The sequence below is a fragment of the Marmota marmota genome, unplaced genomic scaffold, assembly GCF_001458135.2.
Source record: "Marmota marmota marmota unplaced genomic scaffold, marMar, whole genome shotgun sequence".
In the NCBI taxonomy this organism is placed as follows: domain Eukaryota; kingdom Metazoa; phylum Chordata; class Mammalia; order Rodentia; family Sciuridae; genus Marmota; species Marmota marmota.
The window spans coordinates 62949755-62972073 of record NW_026000174.1 but is presented as its reverse complement, the minus strand read 5'-3'; the positions used below and the strand labels follow the sequence as shown (position 1 = coordinate 62972073).

The 22319-nt window shown below is 35.2% G+C and overlaps 1 protein-coding gene across 6 annotated transcripts in view; it reads right to left on the bottom strand.

The window, feature by feature from the left end:
* The window catches only part of Ms4a13 (membrane spanning 4-domains A13), a 57369-nt gene that overhangs the window by 7821 nt on the left and 27229 nt on the right, over positions 1 to 22319 (bottom strand). For 5 of the 6 annotated variants that reach the window (XM_048788918.1, XM_048788917.1, XM_048788921.1 and 2 more), the window contains 2 exons: positions 5285 to 5428; positions 294 to 350 (listed from right to left, as the gene is read on the bottom strand). In XM_048788918.1, the coding sequence (XP_048644875.1) occupies positions 294 to 350; positions 5285 to 5428 (201 nt within the window). The remainder of the gene's footprint in view (positions 1 to 293; positions 351 to 5284; positions 5429 to 22319) is intronic. The other variant, XM_048788922.1, reaches the window with a different exon arrangement.

The following is a 22319-nucleotide window of genomic DNA, read 5'->3' as shown; positions in this document are numbered from 1 at the left end:
TCCTAAATTATCCTGACTGAATGCATTCTGATTTATTTTCAAAAATAGCAAATACAACAAAGATTTCAGTAACTGGAATGTATCCGGTGTGTATGTGTGTGTGTGTGTGTGTGTGTGTGCATGTGAGTAAATGAAAATGCAATAGGAACTTACATTTCTTATATTTTAAATATATGTCCCCCCCAATTTTTGAGTATGTTTGAAGTGACCCAGAGACAATGCTGCCTCCTCACCTGACTTTTCTTGTATTGACTATTAAATTCTCTGAAGTTGCTGCAAGAATTCTGACTTACCAAGAATTTTGAACGCTTCTTCTCCACCACTACTGCAAAAGTTCCTGAGAAGACGAACTGGAAACAAAGACCACATTTGTCAATACCTAATCATCATGTTCACAAATAAACTTAAAGAGTAAGAGAATTCTGGAATGCTGTAACATGTGGGATTTCACCTTGATTCTTTGGTGGGACCCTTGATAAAATCATCTAGGAAATAATTCAAGGGTTTTCTGTTCACAAAGATGGGGAGGGCCATGAAGTCTCTGGTCACTAGTGTAACTCACATACTGGAAATGGAATCAAGAGGTACTCTGAAAAGATTTTTGGGAAAAGGAGTATCAATCTTTAATTAATTATTGTTGATCATAATTTCCTGAGTATAAAAAGTGAATCACAATAAAATATGTCAATTAATGAATTGACTATTAGATGATATTATATCTTGGGCAGTCATACGCAAGTGCTTTAAATATAATGTTAAAATACTTTATAGGTAGAAAGAATCAATCAGAAGCTTTAGTTTACACATTTAAATAAATGACATAAAATAAAATTTAGGTACATTGGTAATCTAAATGTAAAAAGTAAAATAATTAAGCTTCTAGAAAGCAATGTAGAAATGTCTACCTAAGCTTAGTATGGAAAAGATTTATTCAATTACATACAATAATTGTTATCATAAAGAAAAAAATATATTAGACTAAATTAAAATTAAGAACTTATTACCTATAGATAGGGAATAGGGGTGGGAGGAAAAGGGAGGGAGAAAGGGAATAGCATGGATGGTGAAAGGAGACCCTCATCATTATACAAAATACATGTATGAAGATGTGAGTTTGGTGTCAACATACCTTATATACAATCAGAGATATGATAAATTGTGGTATAAAGGTGTATTAAGAATTGTAATGCAAAAAAATAATAAGAGCTCATGTATAATGGCATAATCTGGAGCGAAAATACTTTATATACAGAGTTACAAAAAAATGGTGTTGTGAATAGATAATTATGATGGTAATGCATTCCACTATTGTCATGTATGTAAGAAATTAAAAAAATAAATTAAAAACAGAACTTATTTGAATTGAAAGACACCTTCAAAGGAGAGAAAAGACTCATTCAACCGTGCTGTAGCCAACAGATTGGAATGGTGTCAGCCACCTAGTGTAAAGTTTGAAAAGATGTTGGTAAAATAGAAAGGGAACAGAGCTTGCATCTAGAATATATAAGACACTATAGTAACCAGTATGAAAACAGAGACAACCCAATAGAAATAGCGTATAAGCTTCTTAACAAAAAGGTACTTAACCAAAAAGTATGTCAAAATAGGCAACAAACAAAAGAAAAAAATACTTTCATCAATCAGCAAAGCAAAGTAAAACTACAAATTAGAAGAATTGACCAGGATGCCTAAACTTAAGAAGACTAACAGTACAAAGTTCTGCTAAGGATATGGAACAATGGTAATTCTCTTGATATGCTATTAGGGATACCAATTTGTAGAACTACTTGGGAAACTTCAGCATATACACTAAAGTTGAGTATGTGAATAACCTAAGATCTTATAATTCCATTTTTGCATATATGTCTAAAAGATATATCTCTATATGTGCAACTAAAGACATGTGCCTGGAGTACTGCAGTATCCCAAACTAGAAGCCAATCAAATGTCCATCCATTAGATTAAATAAATTATAGCAGATTAATAAAATAGGATATTAATACCAAAGGTAAACCTTATAGTAATTGGGGCACATGGCAGCAGGAGGTTCGCTCCAAAAGGCTTGTGTAGCTCTGCCTCTATGGCTTTTCTGGTTGCAGTACACTTTGCCTCTCTTGGTTTGTCTCTGATTGATTCCTGTTGCTCTCCTCAGCAGACATTCCATAGTACTGGAACTGCTTAATCTCAGAGGTCTCCACCTTAGCATCGCAACACTTTACCGTGTCTCCCAGGTTTCCTTTGAAATTTCAGTGGAAGCCTCCATAACCCCCTAACTCCAGCATCTTGCATTCCTGGGGAACCAGCACCAAAGTCTGCTGCCATCTCGAGTAATAGTCGAGCCTCTTGGGACTGCAGCTGCAGCAATCTCTGAGTGCATGGGTAGCTAAGCCAGGTGAAAAAACTTCCTAGAACCCCTTATGTAAACAGGTACTCCAAATGTCTCTTCTTAAAATTTTTCCTTTCATACCCTTGAACTTGAGATGGGTGTGGGTGTGGGAGATGTTTTTCTTTAGTTCCAGTTTTCCTAACAATTTTTCTGGCCAAACTGCAAGGTTTTCAAATCTTTCTGCTCCCGATTATCAAAATAAACTTGGCAAAAAGGTGCCAGCAATACAATGTCACTGCCTAAAAGTTATGCTACCCAGAAATTTCTTCTGCCAGATTATTTAGTACATCACCTTTAAATTTAGCATCACAGAAAGTTTCAGGACATGGAGACAACTTCTTAACCAGAATGTCACACAAATGTTCTGTATTCCAATTCCCAATAGTCCTTTCCTCTGAAACCTCTTGAGCCCAGTCTTTACTGTCAACAGTCCTATCAGTGTTCTGGTCTTTCGAATTTCCACTAGAATTGCCCATTTAAGTCTATTTACAACATTCTAAAGCTTTTCCACCTTGCATTGCTAAACTTTCCAAAATTCCTCCCACAGATTCCAAAAAAGCTCCAAAAACTTCTGAACCACATGGTCAGGTTAGTCACAGCAACAACCTCACTCTAAATTTTGTTTTAGTCAGCTTTTCCATTGCTGTGACCAAATGACCTGACAAGAACAATTTTAGAGGAGTTGAAGTTTATTTGGTGCTCATGGTTTCAGTGGTCTCTGTCCATTGACAGCTGACTCCATTGCTCTCAGTCCAAGGTGAGGCAGAACATGAGAGTGGAATGGTGTGGAGGAGGAAAGCAGATCAGGGCTTGACACCAGGAAACAGTTCCTCTTTCCATGGACAAAATATAAACTCCAAAGGTGAGTCCTAAACACTCACCTCCTCAAGTCACACCCTACCTGCCTACAATTATTACCCAGTTAACTGATTAACAAGTGGATTACTGCACTGATAAGGTTAAGGCTCTCATAACCCAATCATTTTACTTTGAACATCCTTGTATTGTCTCATATACAGGATTTTGGGGTATATCTCACATATAAACCATGATACTTCTATAAGTTTAAACCAAAATCCTGGTACTATCCTTAACTTCTTTCACACTCCACACTCGACCTATCAGGATGTTCAATTGCTCCAACCCAACAGACATCTAAGTGTTACTTTTACCAACTTTGTTGCTACAAAGCTTGTTTGAATCTCCTATGAATTTTTGCAATGCCTATCTGAAGGATCTCCATGATAGCCTCCTTTCTTCAACATAGCAAACAAAACTTACCCTTTAAAAATTTGAGTTGTATTATTTAACTATATTCATAGAACGAATAGTAACTCCAATTTATTACAGTAAATAACTAATCCCTTACAATGGCCAATAGACCCTGGTATTATCAGGCCCTTCATTAATTTTCTGATCTCTTCTTTATTATTTTCTCTTGATTACTTGGCTTCTACAATACTGACCTCCCTTTCCTAGGAATACTTCAGGAACAGCCATCGAAGACTTTTTCCTGACTATTTCCTCTCCTGGAAATAGTCTCCACATATCCATGTGGACAGAATCGTTAATTTTTCAAATCTTCATTCAAACCTCACTTTGATAGTTTAAATAATTGGCTACAATTCTTTACTTTCAAGTAATAGCAACATATTTACATTTCTTGCCAGCTCTCATGGTTGCTGTACTCTGATTCCCTGCCCCTTAACGTACAACTTGGCCATTTTATCTGCTTTGGCTGGGATTTTAGTAGCCATAATCCAAGGGGAGGCATGAAATATTGTTGTATGATGAGTCAATGAATTAATAATAGCCACTTCCCCCCCCTTAGGTAAATTTAACTCAATTATATTTCCAGTAAGTTTCCAGTAGATAAAATGTCTACATGTGATAAGATTGTCCAGTGGAACAAAGGAATCATACATCTAATTGGAATAGGTCTTACACCAGTCAGAGGCTGTGTATCTTTTAGTGCCTCATAAGTTAGCCTCAGAGTCCTACTTCAACCTAATTTAACCTAATTTAAAAAAAAAAGCTGTATCCCTTTTTCACTTTCCCAGAAATTCCACTCTTCTTTTTTTCCTTCTATAGTCTTATCATATTCTAATGTACTAACCCCTGTTAGGAAAAAAATGGTTCAAGTCATGTGTAACTAAAAAAAACAATTAAAAAATAAGCCTATGGTTTTCTACTCTCATAAAAAAATAATTGATACCATTGTTTTATTTTTTGATTCATCTTAAGCAGAACAGTGACTGATAGTAGTAGGTCCTCAATAAACACTGGTCAAATAACCAAACTTCAAATGTACTATTATTATCATGAGTTTCACTCAGTATTTTGTAGAGGATAATAACACATCACATATCATGATATCCTTCTTTCAGGATCTCCTTATTTAATGACAATGGCACATCATTCATTATTCTATCATACAAAACAAAATTACACTCTCTCTGTTCAATTCTGTAAAGTTCTTTTTGGACCAACAGAAAACAAAGATTTCACTTTTCTTCCTACTCAAGATCTATTTGTTACATTATTTCATCAGAAATGTTTTCTCAGCTTACTTGCCTCACTAGGAAAATATATACCATATGGGTGACTAACCATTTTCTGTCTTCCCCAAACGCCTCTTGTGCACCTTACCATTGCATCTAATATAAAAGTGGCCTTTTAACAAAATCTACTCTTATTTGAAAGCCTATCAATGACAAGAATCTAAGCTTTTTATATTGATGTAGTCTTTTTCAACTGGATGTAAGAATGAATTTCTTGAGAATAGGGATTTTGTGTTTTTAATTTTCTATCTCTGGCACACTGCTTGTCTCAGAAGCAGTCAACAAATGTAATGAATAAATTAATGATTAACTATCAGGGATTAAATTATTTACTCACAGACAAAGATGACCAAAATGGATATCCTGATATCAGTGTTAAAGGCAGGTATCCTTTTCCAAATGTCAGAGTTTGTGTTAAGAACACATACAGCCAGATTATTCCCAGGTTGTTATGAATCACACCAGTCATTATTTGTATGGCCTGGAAAAAACCACCATCCTTAATCACTTACTATTTCAGTTCAACATTGGAAAGAAACACACATCAAGAAACTGTGGGGGTGAAGAAGAAATATGATGACCTCACAGAATGCTCATATCTTACCTATTATACAACATCAGAATGCAGAGGTTGCACTTGATGTTGTATGTATGGTTGTGTGCCATTCTCTCAGTGTGTATTTGTATGACCTGCCATAATCGATAACTCTCCTATCAATACAAAGGTATCCCTCATGCCGCACCTTCTTGTCACTCTCCCCCCAACTCCTGGTAGTTACTAATATGTTTTCCAGATCTATAACTTCTATCATTTAGAGAATGTCACATAGTGGAAACATTCAGTAAGTGCTTTTGGGACTTGCTTTTTTTCATTTAGCATAACACCTTTGAGATCCATCAAGTTGTTGTGTGTATTGACGTAGTCCATTCCTTTTTTTATTTCTGAGTAGTATTCCATGGGGGTGAAGACTGTAGTTTGTTCAACTATTCACCTGTTGAACAGCATTGGAGTTCCCAGTTCTGGTGCTATTATAAATTAAAATGTTATGAATAGTTACGTGTAAGTAAGTTGCTGTGCACACATCAGTTGTCAGTTTTCCGGGAGAAATGCCAAGGGATGTGTTTGCTGGCTTTAATGGCAAGTATGTGTTCGGTATTCAGAAAGACTATTTTCCAGAGTGGCTGTACCATATGTGTATTCTCACCATCAATGTTAAGATATATCTAATTTTTTTATATTGTCTCCAGAATTTGACATTGTCACTATTTTTTTAGTTGTTTTTAATAGACAGGTAGTGATAGCTTTTCATGGTCTGTTTTCATTTCTTTGGTGGCTAATGATTTTTCTATGTGCTCATTTGCCATCTTTATATCTTCCTCAATGAAATGTCTCTTTATATCTTTTGCTGACTTTAAAATAGGATCATTTGTAATATTTTCTACTGTTTTGAGAGTCAAAAAACGTATTCTGGATATAAATCTTTTGCCAGATACATAGTTTGCAAGTATTTTCTCACAGAACTGTAGCTTGTCACATCATCTTCCAAGAAACAGTCTTTCACAAAACACAGTATTTTAATTGTGATGAAGTTTTATTTATTGATTTTTTTCTTTGATGCATTGATTATACGTTTGCTGTCATATCTGGAAGTTTTCATTGTGTTCTAGTTACCAAATATTTTCTCCTTCACTTCCTTCTAAGTGTCATAGCTTTATATTTTATGAGGTGGGAGTCAGGCTGAGTTGTTTTTGTTTGTTTTTAACTGATGACTTTTCCAACACCATTTGTTGAGGGAACTATGTTTCTTCCATTGAATTAGCTTTATCAAAACCCAGTTGGTTGTACTTCTGTAGTCTATTTCTGGATTGTGTGTTCTGTTCCATTCATTAATGCTTTTCTTGCTAGAACACCATCACACAGTCTCAATTTTAAATCAAGCAGTGTGATTCTTCCCACGTTATTCTTGATTTTAAAAACAATAAAATCAATAGTTGAACAATAGAAGTAATGATAATTTTGGCAAAGATGTTGGGGAAAGAGACATTCATGCATTGTTGGTAGGACTGCAAATTAGTACAACCACCCTGGAAGACAGTATGGAGATTCCTTAAATGACAAGGAATAGAACACCATATGACCCTGCTACCCTACTCCTTGGGGTATACAAAAGAACTCAAATCCTCATACTGTAGAGATACAGGCACATCAATGTTTATAGCAGCACAATTCACAACACCCAGTTACGGAACCAGTTTAGGTGCCTGTCAATAGACAAATGGATAAGTTAAATGAGGTACATATATCCAATGGAGTTCCACTCGGCCATAAAGAAGAATGAAATTATGACATTTGATGGTAAATCGATAGAACTGAAAAACAATATGCTAAGTGAAATAAGCCAGACTCAAAAATTCAAGGGTTAACTATTTTCTCTCATATGTGGATGCTAGAAGGAAAAAAAGAAGGGATCTCACAAAAATTGATTGGAGATCAATAGAGTAGAATGAGGGACCATGAGGTAGGAAAGAGGAGAGGAAAAGGGGAAGAATTGGGTAATGAAATTAACCAAATTATACTATATGCATGTATGAATATATCACAATTAATTCCACTTTCATAGATGACTCTAATACAACAATTTAAAACCAAATAAGTAAATAAAAGGAAAGCAGCAGAGCAGAGGAAGGAGGAGGAAAAGGAAGGAGATGTACTGGAGATTGCAATGGAGAAAACTATGCTATAGGCCTTTATGAATATGTCAAAATGAACTCCACTGTTATGTATAACTGTAATGCATTAATATATAAAAAATTATTTGTCTTAGTTTCTCTGCCTTTCCATATACATTTTAAATAATCTTATTTATACTTCTACAAAAGATATTACTGGGATTTTGATAGGAATTTTGCCAAATATATATATGTTCATTTGGGGAGAATAAACATCTTAATATGTTGAATTCTGTAATCTACAATCATGTCTTTCAATTCTTTCATCAGTATTTGGTTTGTTGGATTTCTAAGTATTTTAATTTTTTGAGTATAGTATTGCATCTTAAATTTTGGGTTCCATATGTTCATTGCAATTATACAGACACACAATTTATTGTTATATTGATCTCATATCCTGTGACTTTGCTCAACTCACTTCATAGTTTGAGGAGGCCCTCCCCCACTTTTAATTTTTTTGATTGTTGGGAATTTTCCTGAATCTTTAACCCTGTTGATTTGACTCCTAATATGAGTGGACAATGCTAAATCTCCCAGAAATAAGGGGATACCTGCTCGAGTGGATAGGGTTGACCAGGCGAACAGTGGCGGGTCTAGGGAAAACAGGGCTCTCATGACCATCATCCAGAGAGTTCAGTGGCCTGCAGTTTATTCTAAATGCAGTTCCCACAATTTGACCATCGCATTTAGGATTCTGCCATCAGTTTAGGGTTGAAATAATTTACAGTTGCAAAAGGAGATCTTCTACCCATTTCCAGACTCAGGGCATATTTTCTGAGGTTAGAGGCAGATTGGAATGGCGTGGGGTCATTTAAACATGGCTAATACGTCCCAAATTTCTGCTCTAACTTTCATCTAACATAGCACTTGTGTGTCAGGCTGCATGTGGAAAACAGAGATAGTACATAACCATCGTAGGGACACTTTCGTGAACTTTCCTACATTTGGGGAATTCATAGAAGTGGTTAAGGCTTCTTCCATTTTATGTTTAGAAATGGTAACATCACAGTCACTTTTTCACTCAAGTGGCATTGATATCTTACCCCCAGTATTCTCATTTCCTCTTTTACCAACAGACGACTTCGAGGCATTTTTTCACTATGATACAACAGAGAAACGAAAAGGTAAATGTTTCTTTTCTGAGGAAAATATGGAGACAAGTTAATATTATTTTCTTGGGTAAGATACACAAGAAATTTGAGAGGAAATATAATCCGATAGCTACTCATTTTCACTACTTTGTAGTCATATGAAAGGTATTTTTCATCACATCACCAATATTATTATTTTGACAAAATCCAATACTTATCTTTCAAAGATTCTTGCTCACTTATCAAATTCGACCATGCAGTCTTAGCAAATACTATATTGTGGCTGCCCAGATCACATCGACCCCTCTAGAAATTACCCATGTCCCCACATTTACAGGATCAGAAAAACTGGACTTTGGGTCACTCTGGTTTGTTCTATTACTCAGTGTTGTTGCTTTTTAAGTTGAAGTCTAGTTCAGGAATGCCTGGCTGGAAGAATCCATATTGCACGCCTACACCAGCTTTAGAAGAGGCTGGAAAACAAAGTGCCACATACTGTACTTTTGAAAGGTGGGCTTTATAGGTTAGGGACCAATAAAAGAATATAGGGAAGACGTTCAATTGGAAAAATTATGACCCACATATTTCCATCTTTAACCTTTGTCATTCTCTATAACTCACACCAGTCCTTCCTCGCTTCCATACTTACTATGGGCTGGGGATGTAGCTCAGAGGGAGAGGGTTTCCTAGTATACCCAAGAACTTGGGTTTAATCCCCAACACCACCAGGCTAAGGAAGGGAAGGAGTTATGGAGGGAGGAAGGTTGAGAGAGAGGGGGGCAGGCAGGGAGGGAGAAGGAGAGGAATTATTTCTTGATCCTAACTGACTGAGACAAAAGTGACGATCTAATTCAAGATGGGCCAGGACATACTTTTTCCCAGATTTTTGGGTGGCGGGGTTGGTTAAATGTAAGAATTAGAAGCAGTGGTAAGGCCACGCTCTTTTGGGAGTGAGAATAATAAAGAGGAAAAGCAGAGATGGAGAAGGAGCAGAATTCCTTATGTCTCTGTGACTTTCAATTTTTTAGTTCCCATTTATTTTGGAAACCTGACTTCTTGCTCTTATACTAGGTAAACATACCTGTTCACGTTATAATAAATAAATCTTAATTTTGATAAACTGAGCAATGCTTTGATTTTTTTTAACCAGAGGGTTGTTTGTTTGTATGCTTTATATTTTTTGTTTTTTAATGGCCTTCTCCCCTAGCTTCTCTCACACGGGTTTTAGGGTCCACTCGCCTCAATCTCCAATGTCTGGTGGCTATGTGTTTTTTCTTCAGCACTTATTTATAGCCATATCTAAAGACCTGTCTTCAAATTCTTCATTTACAAACTTTCCTTCTACTTATATAAACCATGAAGTCTCAAGGTTAAGTTGTCCTTGGGATGGCCTACTGGCACTTGAAAATGAGAAAACAGAAAAGTGTAGGGGAAAAAGTCAAACTGAGCACAAATCTTACCAGTTTTTAGGTGACCTTGTCTATTCATTTACTCTTTTCAAAGGTTCTTTTCTCAGCAGAAAACAAAGTCACAAACAAAAACACCCATAGGATTGTACTGAGGAGCAAACAACAGAAACCGGTGTACAACTGAAATCCAAGAACTCGTGTAGACAAAGCCTGCCTTCAGTGTGGTTCGAGCTGGATCCCTACTCTGACTTGATCGCAGGGTTACAGGGGCGGGATCCTGCAGGAGCCGCTTTTACTTCCAGATATTCCATCTCAGGCAGTCCTGGAAGCAGCACCTGCGCGGTGGGCGCTGCTTCCTCCCGGGGCTCATGAACCTTCTTGAAGGTTCTGATGCCACGGTTGTGGCCAGGAGCGCAGTTGGGAGGGTCGCTGCGCGAGAGACCCGCGCGCACGCAGCGGCAGGGGTTTGAGACTGGGGGCTCTGTATCTTCACCAGGATGTGTTTCTAACAGCTATTCTAACTGGGGTGACATGGTATCTCATTTGGATTTGGATTCTCCTGATGACTAGTGATATTGAACTTCTTTTCATATGCTTGTGGGCCTTTTTGAGAAATGTGTCTTCAAGTCATTTGCCTACTTTAAAAATTGATTTTATTGCTATTGTTAGATTGTGTAGATCCCTTCTATATTCCAGATGTTAATCTTATGTTGGATGAATAGTTTGCGAATATTTTCTCCCGTCTTACAGGTGGTCTCGTCACTCTGCTGGTTGTTTCCTGTGCTGAGTATATTTTTGGTATCGTTGCCTGTATTTTGGGGATCTTATTTAAAAAAAAAATATTGCATATACTAATGTCTCAAAGTGTTTCTCCTGTGTTTTCTGCTAGTAGTTTCACAGTTTCAGGTCTTGTGGTTAGATCTTTGATTCATTTTGAGTTGATTTTTTGTACCCGGTGAGAGATGGAGTCACTTTATTTTATGCATATAGATACTCAATTTTCCCAGCACCATTAATGGAAGAGGTTGTCCTTTATCTAATGTAGTTTTGGGTGTTAAAGTTCAGTTGGGTAATGTGTGCATTTATTTCAGGATTCTCATTCTGTTCCATTGGTGTCAACTGTTATAGTAGCATGGTTTTTTTTGTACTTACTATAGCTTCATGGTATGTTTTGAGAGCAAGTATTTTGATTCCTCCAATTTTGTTCAAGATGGCTTTGGCTATTTGGAGTCTTTGGTAGTTCCATATAAGTTTTACTATTTTGATTTTTATTTCTATAAAGGATGTAGTTGGAATTTTGATGGAAATTGCATTGAATCTGGAAATCACTTTGGGGAGTATGGACTTGTTAGCAATGACAAGACAACAAGCAATGACAAGACAACAATATTTTGTCTGATTTGTCTGTGTGTCATTATTTTAGTAACTTTAGCTTTGTAGTAACTTTGGAATTCAGGAATTTTTGTGTGTTGATCTTGCAGAATTATTTTATTAGCTTTAGTAGCTAGCTTTCTTGTGGTTTCTTTTGGATTTTCTATTAAGAGAGAGTTTACCCCTTCCTTTCCAATTTAGATACTTTTTTCTTTTTAAGTCTAATAACTCTTGTTAAAACTTGGAGTATGATGTTGAATATCACAGGTGAAAGGGCCATCCTTGTTATGTTCTGATATTTATGTCATTAATTTCAGCTCAATCATTATTATTTCTTTCCTTCCACTAGTTTTGGGATGGTTTTGCTCATTTTCCTGATTTCTTTCATGACCATTCATCATTCAGAATTGCGAGGATGTGGGCAAAAATGTACACTCATATATTGTTGGTAGGACTGCAAATTAGTACAACCATTCTGAAAAACAGCATGGAGATTCCTCAAAAAACTAGGAAACCATATCCAGCTGTACCTCTTGTTGGTATTTATCCAAAAGAACTAAAATCAGCATAATATAGTGATACAGGCACATCAGTGTTTATAGCAGCACCATTCATAAATACTAAGTTATGGAACCATCCCAGGTACACATTAACAGATGAATGGATTAAGAAAATATGGTATATACACAAAATGGAGTTTTACTCAACAATAAAGAAAAATGAAATTATGACATTTGCTGGTAAATGGATGGAACTGTAGAACATAATGCCATGTGAAATGAGCCCGATTCAGAAAATCAAGAGTCCAGTGTTTTCTCTCATGTGCAGAAGCTAAAGCAAAATAAGGGGAAAAAGTGCAGAGGGGGGTATCACCAAAAATAGAAGGGATATATTGGAGCAAAGGAAGGGGACCAAAGAGGAAGGGAGGAAGAACGGGAAAAGGGAGGAACCATGGAATGAAATTGACCAAATTATGCTAAGTACATATGTCAAAATACCACAGTGAATTTCACCTTTATGTATATCTTTATGTGTATAAAGCACTTTTTATAAAATAATAAATATATGGAAGGAAGCAGAGGAAGAGGATGGGGGAGGGAAGAAGGAAGGTAAAGAGAAAATACTAGGGACTGAAATGGAGCAAATTATATTTCATGCATCTGTGGTTATGCCAATATGAATCCCAATATTATGTGTAATTAAATGCACTAATAACATTTTTCTAAAAGCATATTTTTAAACTCCATGTGTTTGTATAGTTTCTGTAGTTTTTTTTCTGTTTATGTCTAATTTATTCTGTAATGATCTAATAAGACACAAGAAATTATTTCATTTTTTTTTTGTATTTCTATGACTTGTTTGCAGCCTAATGTATGATGTATTTTGGAGGAAGTTCAGTAGGTAGCTGAAAAGTGTATGAAATTGCTATTGGGTTAAATATTCTTCAGATGCCTGTTAAATCCATTTGATCTAAAAATTATTTTAACTCTATAATATCTTTGTTGATTGTTTTTCTTGTTAGTATGACTTATTCATTAGTGAGAATGGTACACTGAAATCACCCACTCCTATGGTATTGGGGTCTATGTGTTCCTGTAAGTCAAGTATTGTTCATTTTATGAAATTGGATGCACTGGCATTTGGAGCATAAATATTTACCATCATGATATTTTCTTTAAAAAATTATTAGTTCTTTGTAGTTATGTCATTATGTAGTTATGTCATTTTGACATAAAAGCATGGAATAGAATTTGCTCTAATTCAGTCCGGAGCACTTCCCCTTTTCCTCTCTTTCTCTCTCTCTCTCACATTCCCTTACCTCTAATCTACTGACCTTTCTGCTATTTATTATTTATCTTTAAATTAGTGCCTTATGGATATATGTAAAAGTGAGATTTACTGTGGTATATTCACATATGTACATAGGAAAGTTAGGTCAGATTTATTCCACACAATCATTACATATGCTTCTTGGATTGTTCCCTTAACCAATACCTAATGATCTTTGTCTCTTATGATAAATTTTGGCTTGAAGTCAGTTTTGTCATATATGAATATAGATACTCTTGCTCTGGATTTCATTTGCATAGAATATAATTTTCCATTCCTTCACTTTCAGTTTGTGTATGTCTTTGCCAATGAGGTGTTTTTCTTAAAGACAACATATATTTGGAACTTGTTTTATAATATAGTTTGTCAGTCAATGTCTTTTAATTGGAGAATTAGAACCATTTACATTCAGTGTTATTATAGAGAGGTATGTATTAATTCCTGTCATTTTCATTTTATCTTTAATATTTCATTCTTAATTCTCATTTACTTATCTATTCTTCTAATGAGATTTATTATTTCATGTGTGCTCTTGATTGTGTTTATCTTCTGCGTGTAGAATTCCTTTGAGTATCTTCTGTAATGCTGGCTTCTTGGTCTTGAAGTCCTTTTGTTTTATCTTAGAAGGTTTTTATTTCTGCTTCACTGTGTATAGAAATCTAGGGTTGCAATTATTTTCTCTCAGGGGTACACTTTAAGTTGTTTCAAGTCTGCCTGGACTGAGAAATATTCTGTTGTTGCAAATGGTTTGCTTTAAATGAGTATTAAGTTGTTTCTCTTTATGTTGTCCCAGGGTTCTTGTGTATTCTGATTCTTTTTTTTTTCTTTTAATTGTGACCATGTGTTCAGGTTCCAGAACCTTGTCTTCAGTCCTGAAATTCTGTCTTCTTCACTTAGTCTATTGGTGAGACTTTCAACTGAGTTCTTTATTTGATTTATTGTGTTTTTCATTTCTGTTTGGTTCTTTCTATAGAATTCTTCATTCATATCCTGTATTGTCTTCCTTTTTAATTCTTATTTTAAAAAAACTGTTTTTAGATGTAGATGGATACAATACCTTTATTTTATTTATCTTTATGTGGTGCTGAGGATTGAACCCAGTGCCTCACTTGTGCTAGGCAAGCACGCTACCACTGAGCTACAACCCCGATCTCTTGTCTTCCTTAATTCATTCAGTTATTTGTATGAATTCCTTGATCATTTTGTCTCTCAATTTTCTGAATACTTTGTCCAAATTTTTTCTACTTTGTTATCTATGGATTCAGTTATTGGGGAGTTACAAACTTTTGGAGGCATTGCGTTGACCTGTTTTCTCATGTTTCTTGTCATTCTCTGTTGAGGTTTGCATATCTGTTGGGATGGCTTTCTTTTTCACTATTGTGTGTGTGGGGTCTTTTAGTGAGATATTGTATCTTTACAATATGCATTGGGCTGTGGGTATACCTCAGTGTCAAAGCACCCACTTAGCATAATGTAAGCACTAAGTTCATCTCCCAGCATCCCTGTGAAAGGAGAGAATAACCACCACGAGCAATGGTATTTTAAGATTCAACCATATGTCAAAATATAATAAAAACTTATATTTGATCTCTGCAACTCCATAACCAAAGAGAAAAGAGGATGAATAATATAGATTAAGTTGAAAAATTAGGCATTAATGATAATGTACTTAATAATGAAATATATAGATGGAAAGGAAAAGAAAGAAGAGGGAGGGAAGACAGAAGAAATGAGATAGAATGGAATATACATGAGAAAGGCAAAAAGAGATATTGAGAAAAATTCAATTAATTGAAAAAATACATATAATTAGAGGACAGGAAGAAAATGAAGAAAACAAAATAACTTATAAAAGCATAAGCAAAAATAATAACAACAACAACAACAATGAAAATCCTCATCTTGCTGAGATGATAAAAATGGACACACTTCTGGAGCTTCAGATTTAACATACACCAGATATGGTAAATTTGTGGGGTGTAATTGCAGATCAGTTTGTTTCTTCTCAGTTCTAGTCCACGCAGGCCAAACCTGATAGTGAAGTTTACAGGCTCAGCTCTACCCCTTCTTGCCCAAGGAATACTGTGGGAACATCCATTGCAGAGCCAATTTAACCTCAGTATTTCTGAATTTTGTGCCTGGGGATATGGGTGTGGATATGGTAGGGGCCACTGGCTTAGCCCTCTTGCCTACAGGGTCTGGAGACGGATTCAGTTTTTATGATTTCTTGCCCTATACCCCAAGAGTCAATCCATGTGTTGAGCACCTATGTGGCAGGAGACTGGAGTGGGATGGGGAAGTATTCATGTTGCAGTGGTACTGAATCCTCCAAACACCTCTGAGCATGAGTCAGGTAGTCAGGCCCGCTTTGTCCATGGTAGGATGATGTGCTGCAGGAGTTGGGTTTCCACTAAATCCAGGATCAGCGCTCTGGTACCCAGGCCACATCCAAATCCTGCTGCTCTCAGACCTTGTTCTAAACCTTAGATTGCCAATTTTCAAGGACCTGTTGTCATGCCTGCTGTACCCCAGAGCTCCTCACAGGTTAATTCTACAGTCTTACTCCTGAGCCCTGGCTAAATTTTGGTCCAGGCATCTGGCGTCCAGTAAAAAAAGAGAGATTTCTGATCTCTTGCATAGAAAGTGTAGGAAAATGCAGAGTGCTAGTAGTCACTTCTTTCACACCTTATCACCATGCAATATTAATTCTCTGCTTGGACTACTTATTTGCCTAATAGTAGAGTCTGTTTTTCTTGAATTCAATAGGATTCCCTTTTTTTTGAACATCTAGAGAGGAATTTCCCTTCCCTCTCCAAGTAGTCACATGCCTGGCACTGTATAGTCTATTTCGTTTTATCTTTTATTATTCTAAAAAGCAAACAAAAAATATTTCTGGAGTCAGACTCCAGTGCTTTCCCAATACTCCCTTATCTCATGTGCAGTCACACAACTGTTGGTGTCAATTCCAATCCCATTATTGTCATCAAAAACTAGAGAACTGACATCTTTCAACACTGATCCTTTTAAATAAAGAAACATAGAATATCTCTTCATTTATTTGGATCTTCTTTGTTTACACTCAGTTCAATATTATGGGTTATTTTTTCCAGAAGTCTTACATATACTCGCCACATTTATTTCTGTCTCTTGTTAGCAGCATAGGGTTAGCAATCCATTGTGATATATTTGGCTTATATTCTGATGCCATATTATTTATTATTTGTTTCCCATTTTTCTTCATTTGAATTAAACAGATATTTAAAAATTTATAATTATGAATTATAATTCTAGGTATATTTTGAGCTCATGAAACATTATCACTTTTAAAATTGTTCATAGCTGTTTATCTCTATTCATTGTATTTACTTCCCAGTGAGAAATTCATTGAAAACTGACAGGATCATGAGTGAGCTTAGCTGACGAGAGACAGACTATAAGCCAAGTACCTTCCTTCCCTTCTTCTCTTGGCCAGACAAAAGGGATTCTAACTGACAGTAGTAGATAACAGTTGTGAAACACCTTGAGAGGGCAGAAAACAAACAAAAACAACATCACATTTAAAAGAGAGTTACATGTACTAAATGGCATGATTAATATTGTTGAACCAAGTTTTCTGAAGTCATGTTCCATAATGGAAAAGAGGATAACTGAGTTCAGAACAGATTCCTGGGAACTTCCTATTGGGTAAAGGCAGTTTGCTTTGAAAAGCAAGTGAACAGATGACTCAAACAATGACAAGCAGATGAAGCGGGAATGAGAGGGGAAGAAAGACAGCAGAAACTTTCAGGGCAGAAAGGAACTTTAATGAGAAGAGGAGAAGTCAAGGAACAATGAAGGATCTCTGAATTGGTGGCATTTTGATTCATACTTGTTAAGTAGAAGCTAGTTCAGGTAGAAGAACTCAAGAATATGAAATGTGCTTTTTACTCTTACAAACATAAATTAGTTTTCCTGTGAATTATACATCATACTTTAAGTGTTTATAGACTGCACTCTGGAAATAATCTTTTCAATGCTCTTTTACAAAATCTGTGTAAGGGAAAATTGAGAGCTATTTTGAGTACCTAGATAACAAACCCTCTCTTGTAATAATCTCATGTTTATATACGGAATTGCTTTCTCCATGGAGCCTAGAAAAATTTATGTAGATAAATTTCTTGAATACTAAGGTGAAAAGTCCAACTTGTTTTGTATTTTCTTTTGCACAGAAATCTGTGGGCTTTGTACCAGGTTTGTTCTACAGAAACATCATTATTACCCATATCAGATATCAACACCAGTAAAAATCTCACATTTCTAAGGTTTTCAAACAGAGCTCTCTTCTGTTTCAGTTGAAATATCTTCAGGATTCAGAGACTGGAAAAAAAAATTAACCAATTACAAGTCACATCACGTTTCTTAAAATCGTATAAGAAATAGATAATTCTTCAAAACACAATGCTGCTATTTATGGAATAAGATCTTAAAGTGTCTTTTGTCTTATTTCTGTCTCATTATTCTCTCAATCCACATTCTAAATTCCTATTGAATTGTTTGTAATTTTTGGTATACGTCCTGAGTTTTTCAATTAAAATATTCATGGTCAGTTAGCAGGACCTCCAAATTCACCTGAACTTCTCATGATACTTCCCAACTATTAGCCATTCCTTCCCTCCTAGGTAAATGTCATTTTGACTTTTAGGTAATCAATCCCTCATCCCATTTTTTTTTTTCCTTTCTAGTTTCACCAAGAGCTTGTATCCCTACTTAAGCAATACAGCTTTAGTTTTCCTGGTTTCAAATTTCATATAAATGGAATACAAAAAAGATGAATTCTTTTAATTCATCTTTGCCTGATAGTAGAGTCTGTCTTTTAATTGTCACAGAGAATTATAATAGAGTAATTCGCCCCAGTTTATTCAGCACTCACTCGTTTTTGTTGTTTCCATTTTGGAAAAAAAAATACTGTTTTGTCTATTCTTGTAAATGTATCTTAATACATATGTGCAAACTCTGGGTATATACCAAGGAATTAGATTACTGATCATATGATTAAGCACATATTAACTTTTCATAGGTAATGTCTAAAAGGTTTTTAAAATTTGTTGTGAAAATTTATACTCTAATCAGAAGTATGATATTTCTTTCATCTATAGTCTTTAATATTACTTAGAATTGTCAATATTTGGACACTTAGTTATTCTGTTAGGTGTTTAATAAAGTCTCATTTAGTTTTCTTTTTTTAAAAAATGTATTTGTTCTTTTTAGATATACATGACAACACAGTGTATTTTGACTTATATACTATATATGGAATATAACTTTCCATTCTTGTGATTGTACAGGATGTGGAGTTACACTAGTCATGTATTCATACATGAACATAGGAAACTTATGGCCGATTCACTACTGTTTTTCCTATTCCCATTCCCCATCCCTTGCCTTCATTCCCTTTGCCTAATCCAATGAACTTTTATTCTCCACGCCCCACTGGTTATATGTTAGCATCCACATATCAGAGAGAACATTTAGCCTTTAGTTTTTTTTTTAATTGACTTATTTCACTTAGCATGATAATCTCCAGTTCTATCCATTTACTGGCAATACCATGATTTCATTCTTCTTTGTAGCACAGTAATATTCCCTTTTGTATATATACCACAGTTTCTTTATCCATTCATCTCTTGAAGGACATCTTGGTTGGTTCCATAGCTTAGCTATTGTGAACTGAGCTGCTATAAATATTGATGTGACCATACCACTATAGTATGCTGGCAGTTTGCCAAGGAGTGGGATAATTAGGTCAAATGGTGGTTTCATTCCAAGTATTCTAAGGAATCTCCATACAGATTTCCAGAGTGGTTGCACCAATTTGCAGCCCTGTCAGCTATGTATGAGTGTACCGTTTTCCTTACATCCTCACCAACATTTAATGCTACTTGTATTCTTGACAGTTGCCATTCTGTCTGGAGTGAGATGAAATTTCAGTGTAGTTTTATTTTTTTCTGATTGCTAGTAATGTTGAACACTTTTTCTTATATTTTCTTATATTTCTTATATGATCATATTTCATTTCTGGGAAATACCTGTACAGTTTCTTTGCCCAATTATTGATTGGGTTATTTTGTTGTTGTTGTTAAGTTTTTTGAGTTCTTTATATAACCTGGAGATTAATGCTCTGAGGTTCAGGTGGCAAAGATTTTTTCCCATTCTGTAAGTTCTTTCCTCATGTTCCGATTATTTACTTTGCTGTGAAGAAGCTTTGTCGTTTGATACCATCCCATTTACTCATTGATTTTACTTCTTGTGCCTTAGGAATCTAGTTGAGGAATTCTTTTGCTAAGCAGACATAATGGAGATTTGGGCCTACTTTTTCTTCTAGTAGGCACAGTTTCTCTGGTCTAATGCCTAGGTCCTTGATCCACTTTGAGGTTTGTGCAGGGTGGGTGATAGGGGTTCAATTTCAATATACTACATGTGGATTTCCAGTTTTACCTACACCATTTGTTCAAGAGACTATTTTTTCCTCCAATGTATGTTTCCAGCACCTTGGTAAAGTACGAGATAACTGTACTTATGTGGGTTTGTCTCTGTGTCTTCTATTCTGTACCCATTGGTATTTATGTCTGTTTTGGTGCAAATACCATGCCATTTTTGTTACTATGGCTCTGTAGTATAATTTAATGTCTATATTGTAATGCCTCCTGCTTCTCCTTTCTCACTAAGGATTGCTTGGCTATTCTGGGCCTTTTATTTTTCCAAATGAATTTAATAACTGCTCTTTCTATTTCTATGAAGAGCATCATTGGAATTTTAATAGGAATTATATTAAATCTGTATAGCACTTTTGGTAGTATGGCCGTTTTGACAATATTAATTTTGGCTACCCAAGAACATGAACGATCTTTTCATTTTCTAAGGTCTTCTTTAATTTCTTTATTTAGTGTTCTGTAGTTTTCATTGTAGAGATCTTTCACTTCTTTTGTTAGATGGATTCCTAAGTATTTTATTTTATTTTTTGAGGTGAATGGGATAGTTTCCTGATTTGTCTTTTAGCTGATTCATCATTGATATATAGGAATGCAATTGATGTGTGGGTGTTGGTTTTATATCCTGCTGCTTTGCTGAACTCATTTATGAGTTCAAGAAGCTTTCTGGTGGAGTTTTTTTAGTTCTAAATATAGAATCCTGTAGTCAGCAAATAGCGGTAGTTTGAGCTCTTTTTTTCCTATTCATATCCCTTTAATTTCTTTCTTTTGTGTAATTGCTAAAACTACACTGAGATCCCATCTCACTCCTGTCAGAATGGCAAGAATACAAGTAACATTCAATGTTGGCTAGGATGTGGGGGACTAGGTACACCCATACATTGCTGGTGAATGGGATAGTTTTCCTAATTTATCTTTTAGTTGATTTATCACTGATGTATAGGAATGCAATTGATTTATTGATGTTAACTTTACATCCTGTTTTCCCCACTGAATTCATTTATGAGATACAGAAGTTTTCTGGTGGAGTTTTTTGGGTCTTCTAAATATAGAAACCATTGCCAGCAAAGAGAGTTTGAGTTCTTCTTTTCCTATTCTTGTACCTTTAATTTCTTTCATCTAATTGCTCTGCTTAGAGTTTCAAGGACTATAATGAATAATAGTGGTGAAAGAAGGAATCCTTGTCTTTGAATGTTTAGAGGGAATGCTTTCAGTTTTTCTCAATTTAGAATGATGTTGGCCTTGGGTTTAACACATTTAGCTTTTACAATGTTGAAGTATGTTTCTACCATTCCTAGTTATGCTTGTGTTTTGAATAAGAATGGATGCTGTATTTTGTCAAATGCCTTTTCTGCATCTATTGAGATAACCATGTAATTCTTGTCTTTATATCTGTTTGATGTGATGAATTACATTTATTGATTTACATATGTTGAACCAACCAGTACTTGATCATGGTGCACTATCTTTTTAATATGTTTTTGTAGGCAATTTGCCAGAATTTTATTAAGAATTTTTGCATCTATGTTCATCAGGGATATTGGTCTGAAGTTTCCTTTCTTTGATGGGTCTTTGTCTGGTTTCATAGAATGAGTTTGGAAGGATTCCTTCCTTTTCTATTTCATGAAATAATTTGAGAGGTATTGGTGTAAGCTCTTCTTTGAAGGTCTTGTAGAACTCAGTCGAGAAGCTATCTGGTCCTATGCCTTTCTTTGTTGGTAGGCTTTTGATGGCATCTTCAATTTCTTTGCTTAAAATTGATCCATTTAAGTATTCCTCCTGATTCAATTTGGATAGGACACATGTCTCTGGAAATTTGCTGATGCCTTCAAGATTTTCTATTTTATTAGAATATAATTTTCAAAAGAGTATCTTATTATTGTTGGTATTTCAGTAGTGTCTGTCATAATCTTTTCTTTTTCATCACAAATTTTGCTGGGTATAGTATTCTTGGCTAGCATCCATTTTCTTTTATAGCTTGGTATACATTATTTCAAGACCCCCTAGCTTTGAGGTCTGAGTAGAGAAATCAGCTGAAATCCAGTTTGGTTTCCTTCTAAATGTGACCTATTGTTTCTCTGGAATCCTTTAATATTCTATCCTTATTCTGTATGTTAGGTATTTTAATGTGGATTGGTGTAGGTCTGTTGTAATTTTGTATATTTTGGGTCCTGTAAGCCTCCTGTATTTGATTTTTCATTTGTTTCTTTAGGTATTATTTTTTTTAAATTTTTTATTGTTGGTTATTCAAAACATTACATAGTTCTTGATATATCATATTTCACCCTTTGATTCAAGTGGGTTATGAGCTCCCATTTTTACCCCATATACAGATTGCAGAATCACATCAGTTACACATCCATTGATTTACATATTGCCATACTAGTGTCTGTTGTGTTCTGCTGCCTTTCCTATCCTCTATAGGTATTATTTTATTGAAAAATTGTGCATTCCTTTGGTTTGTATCTCCAAGT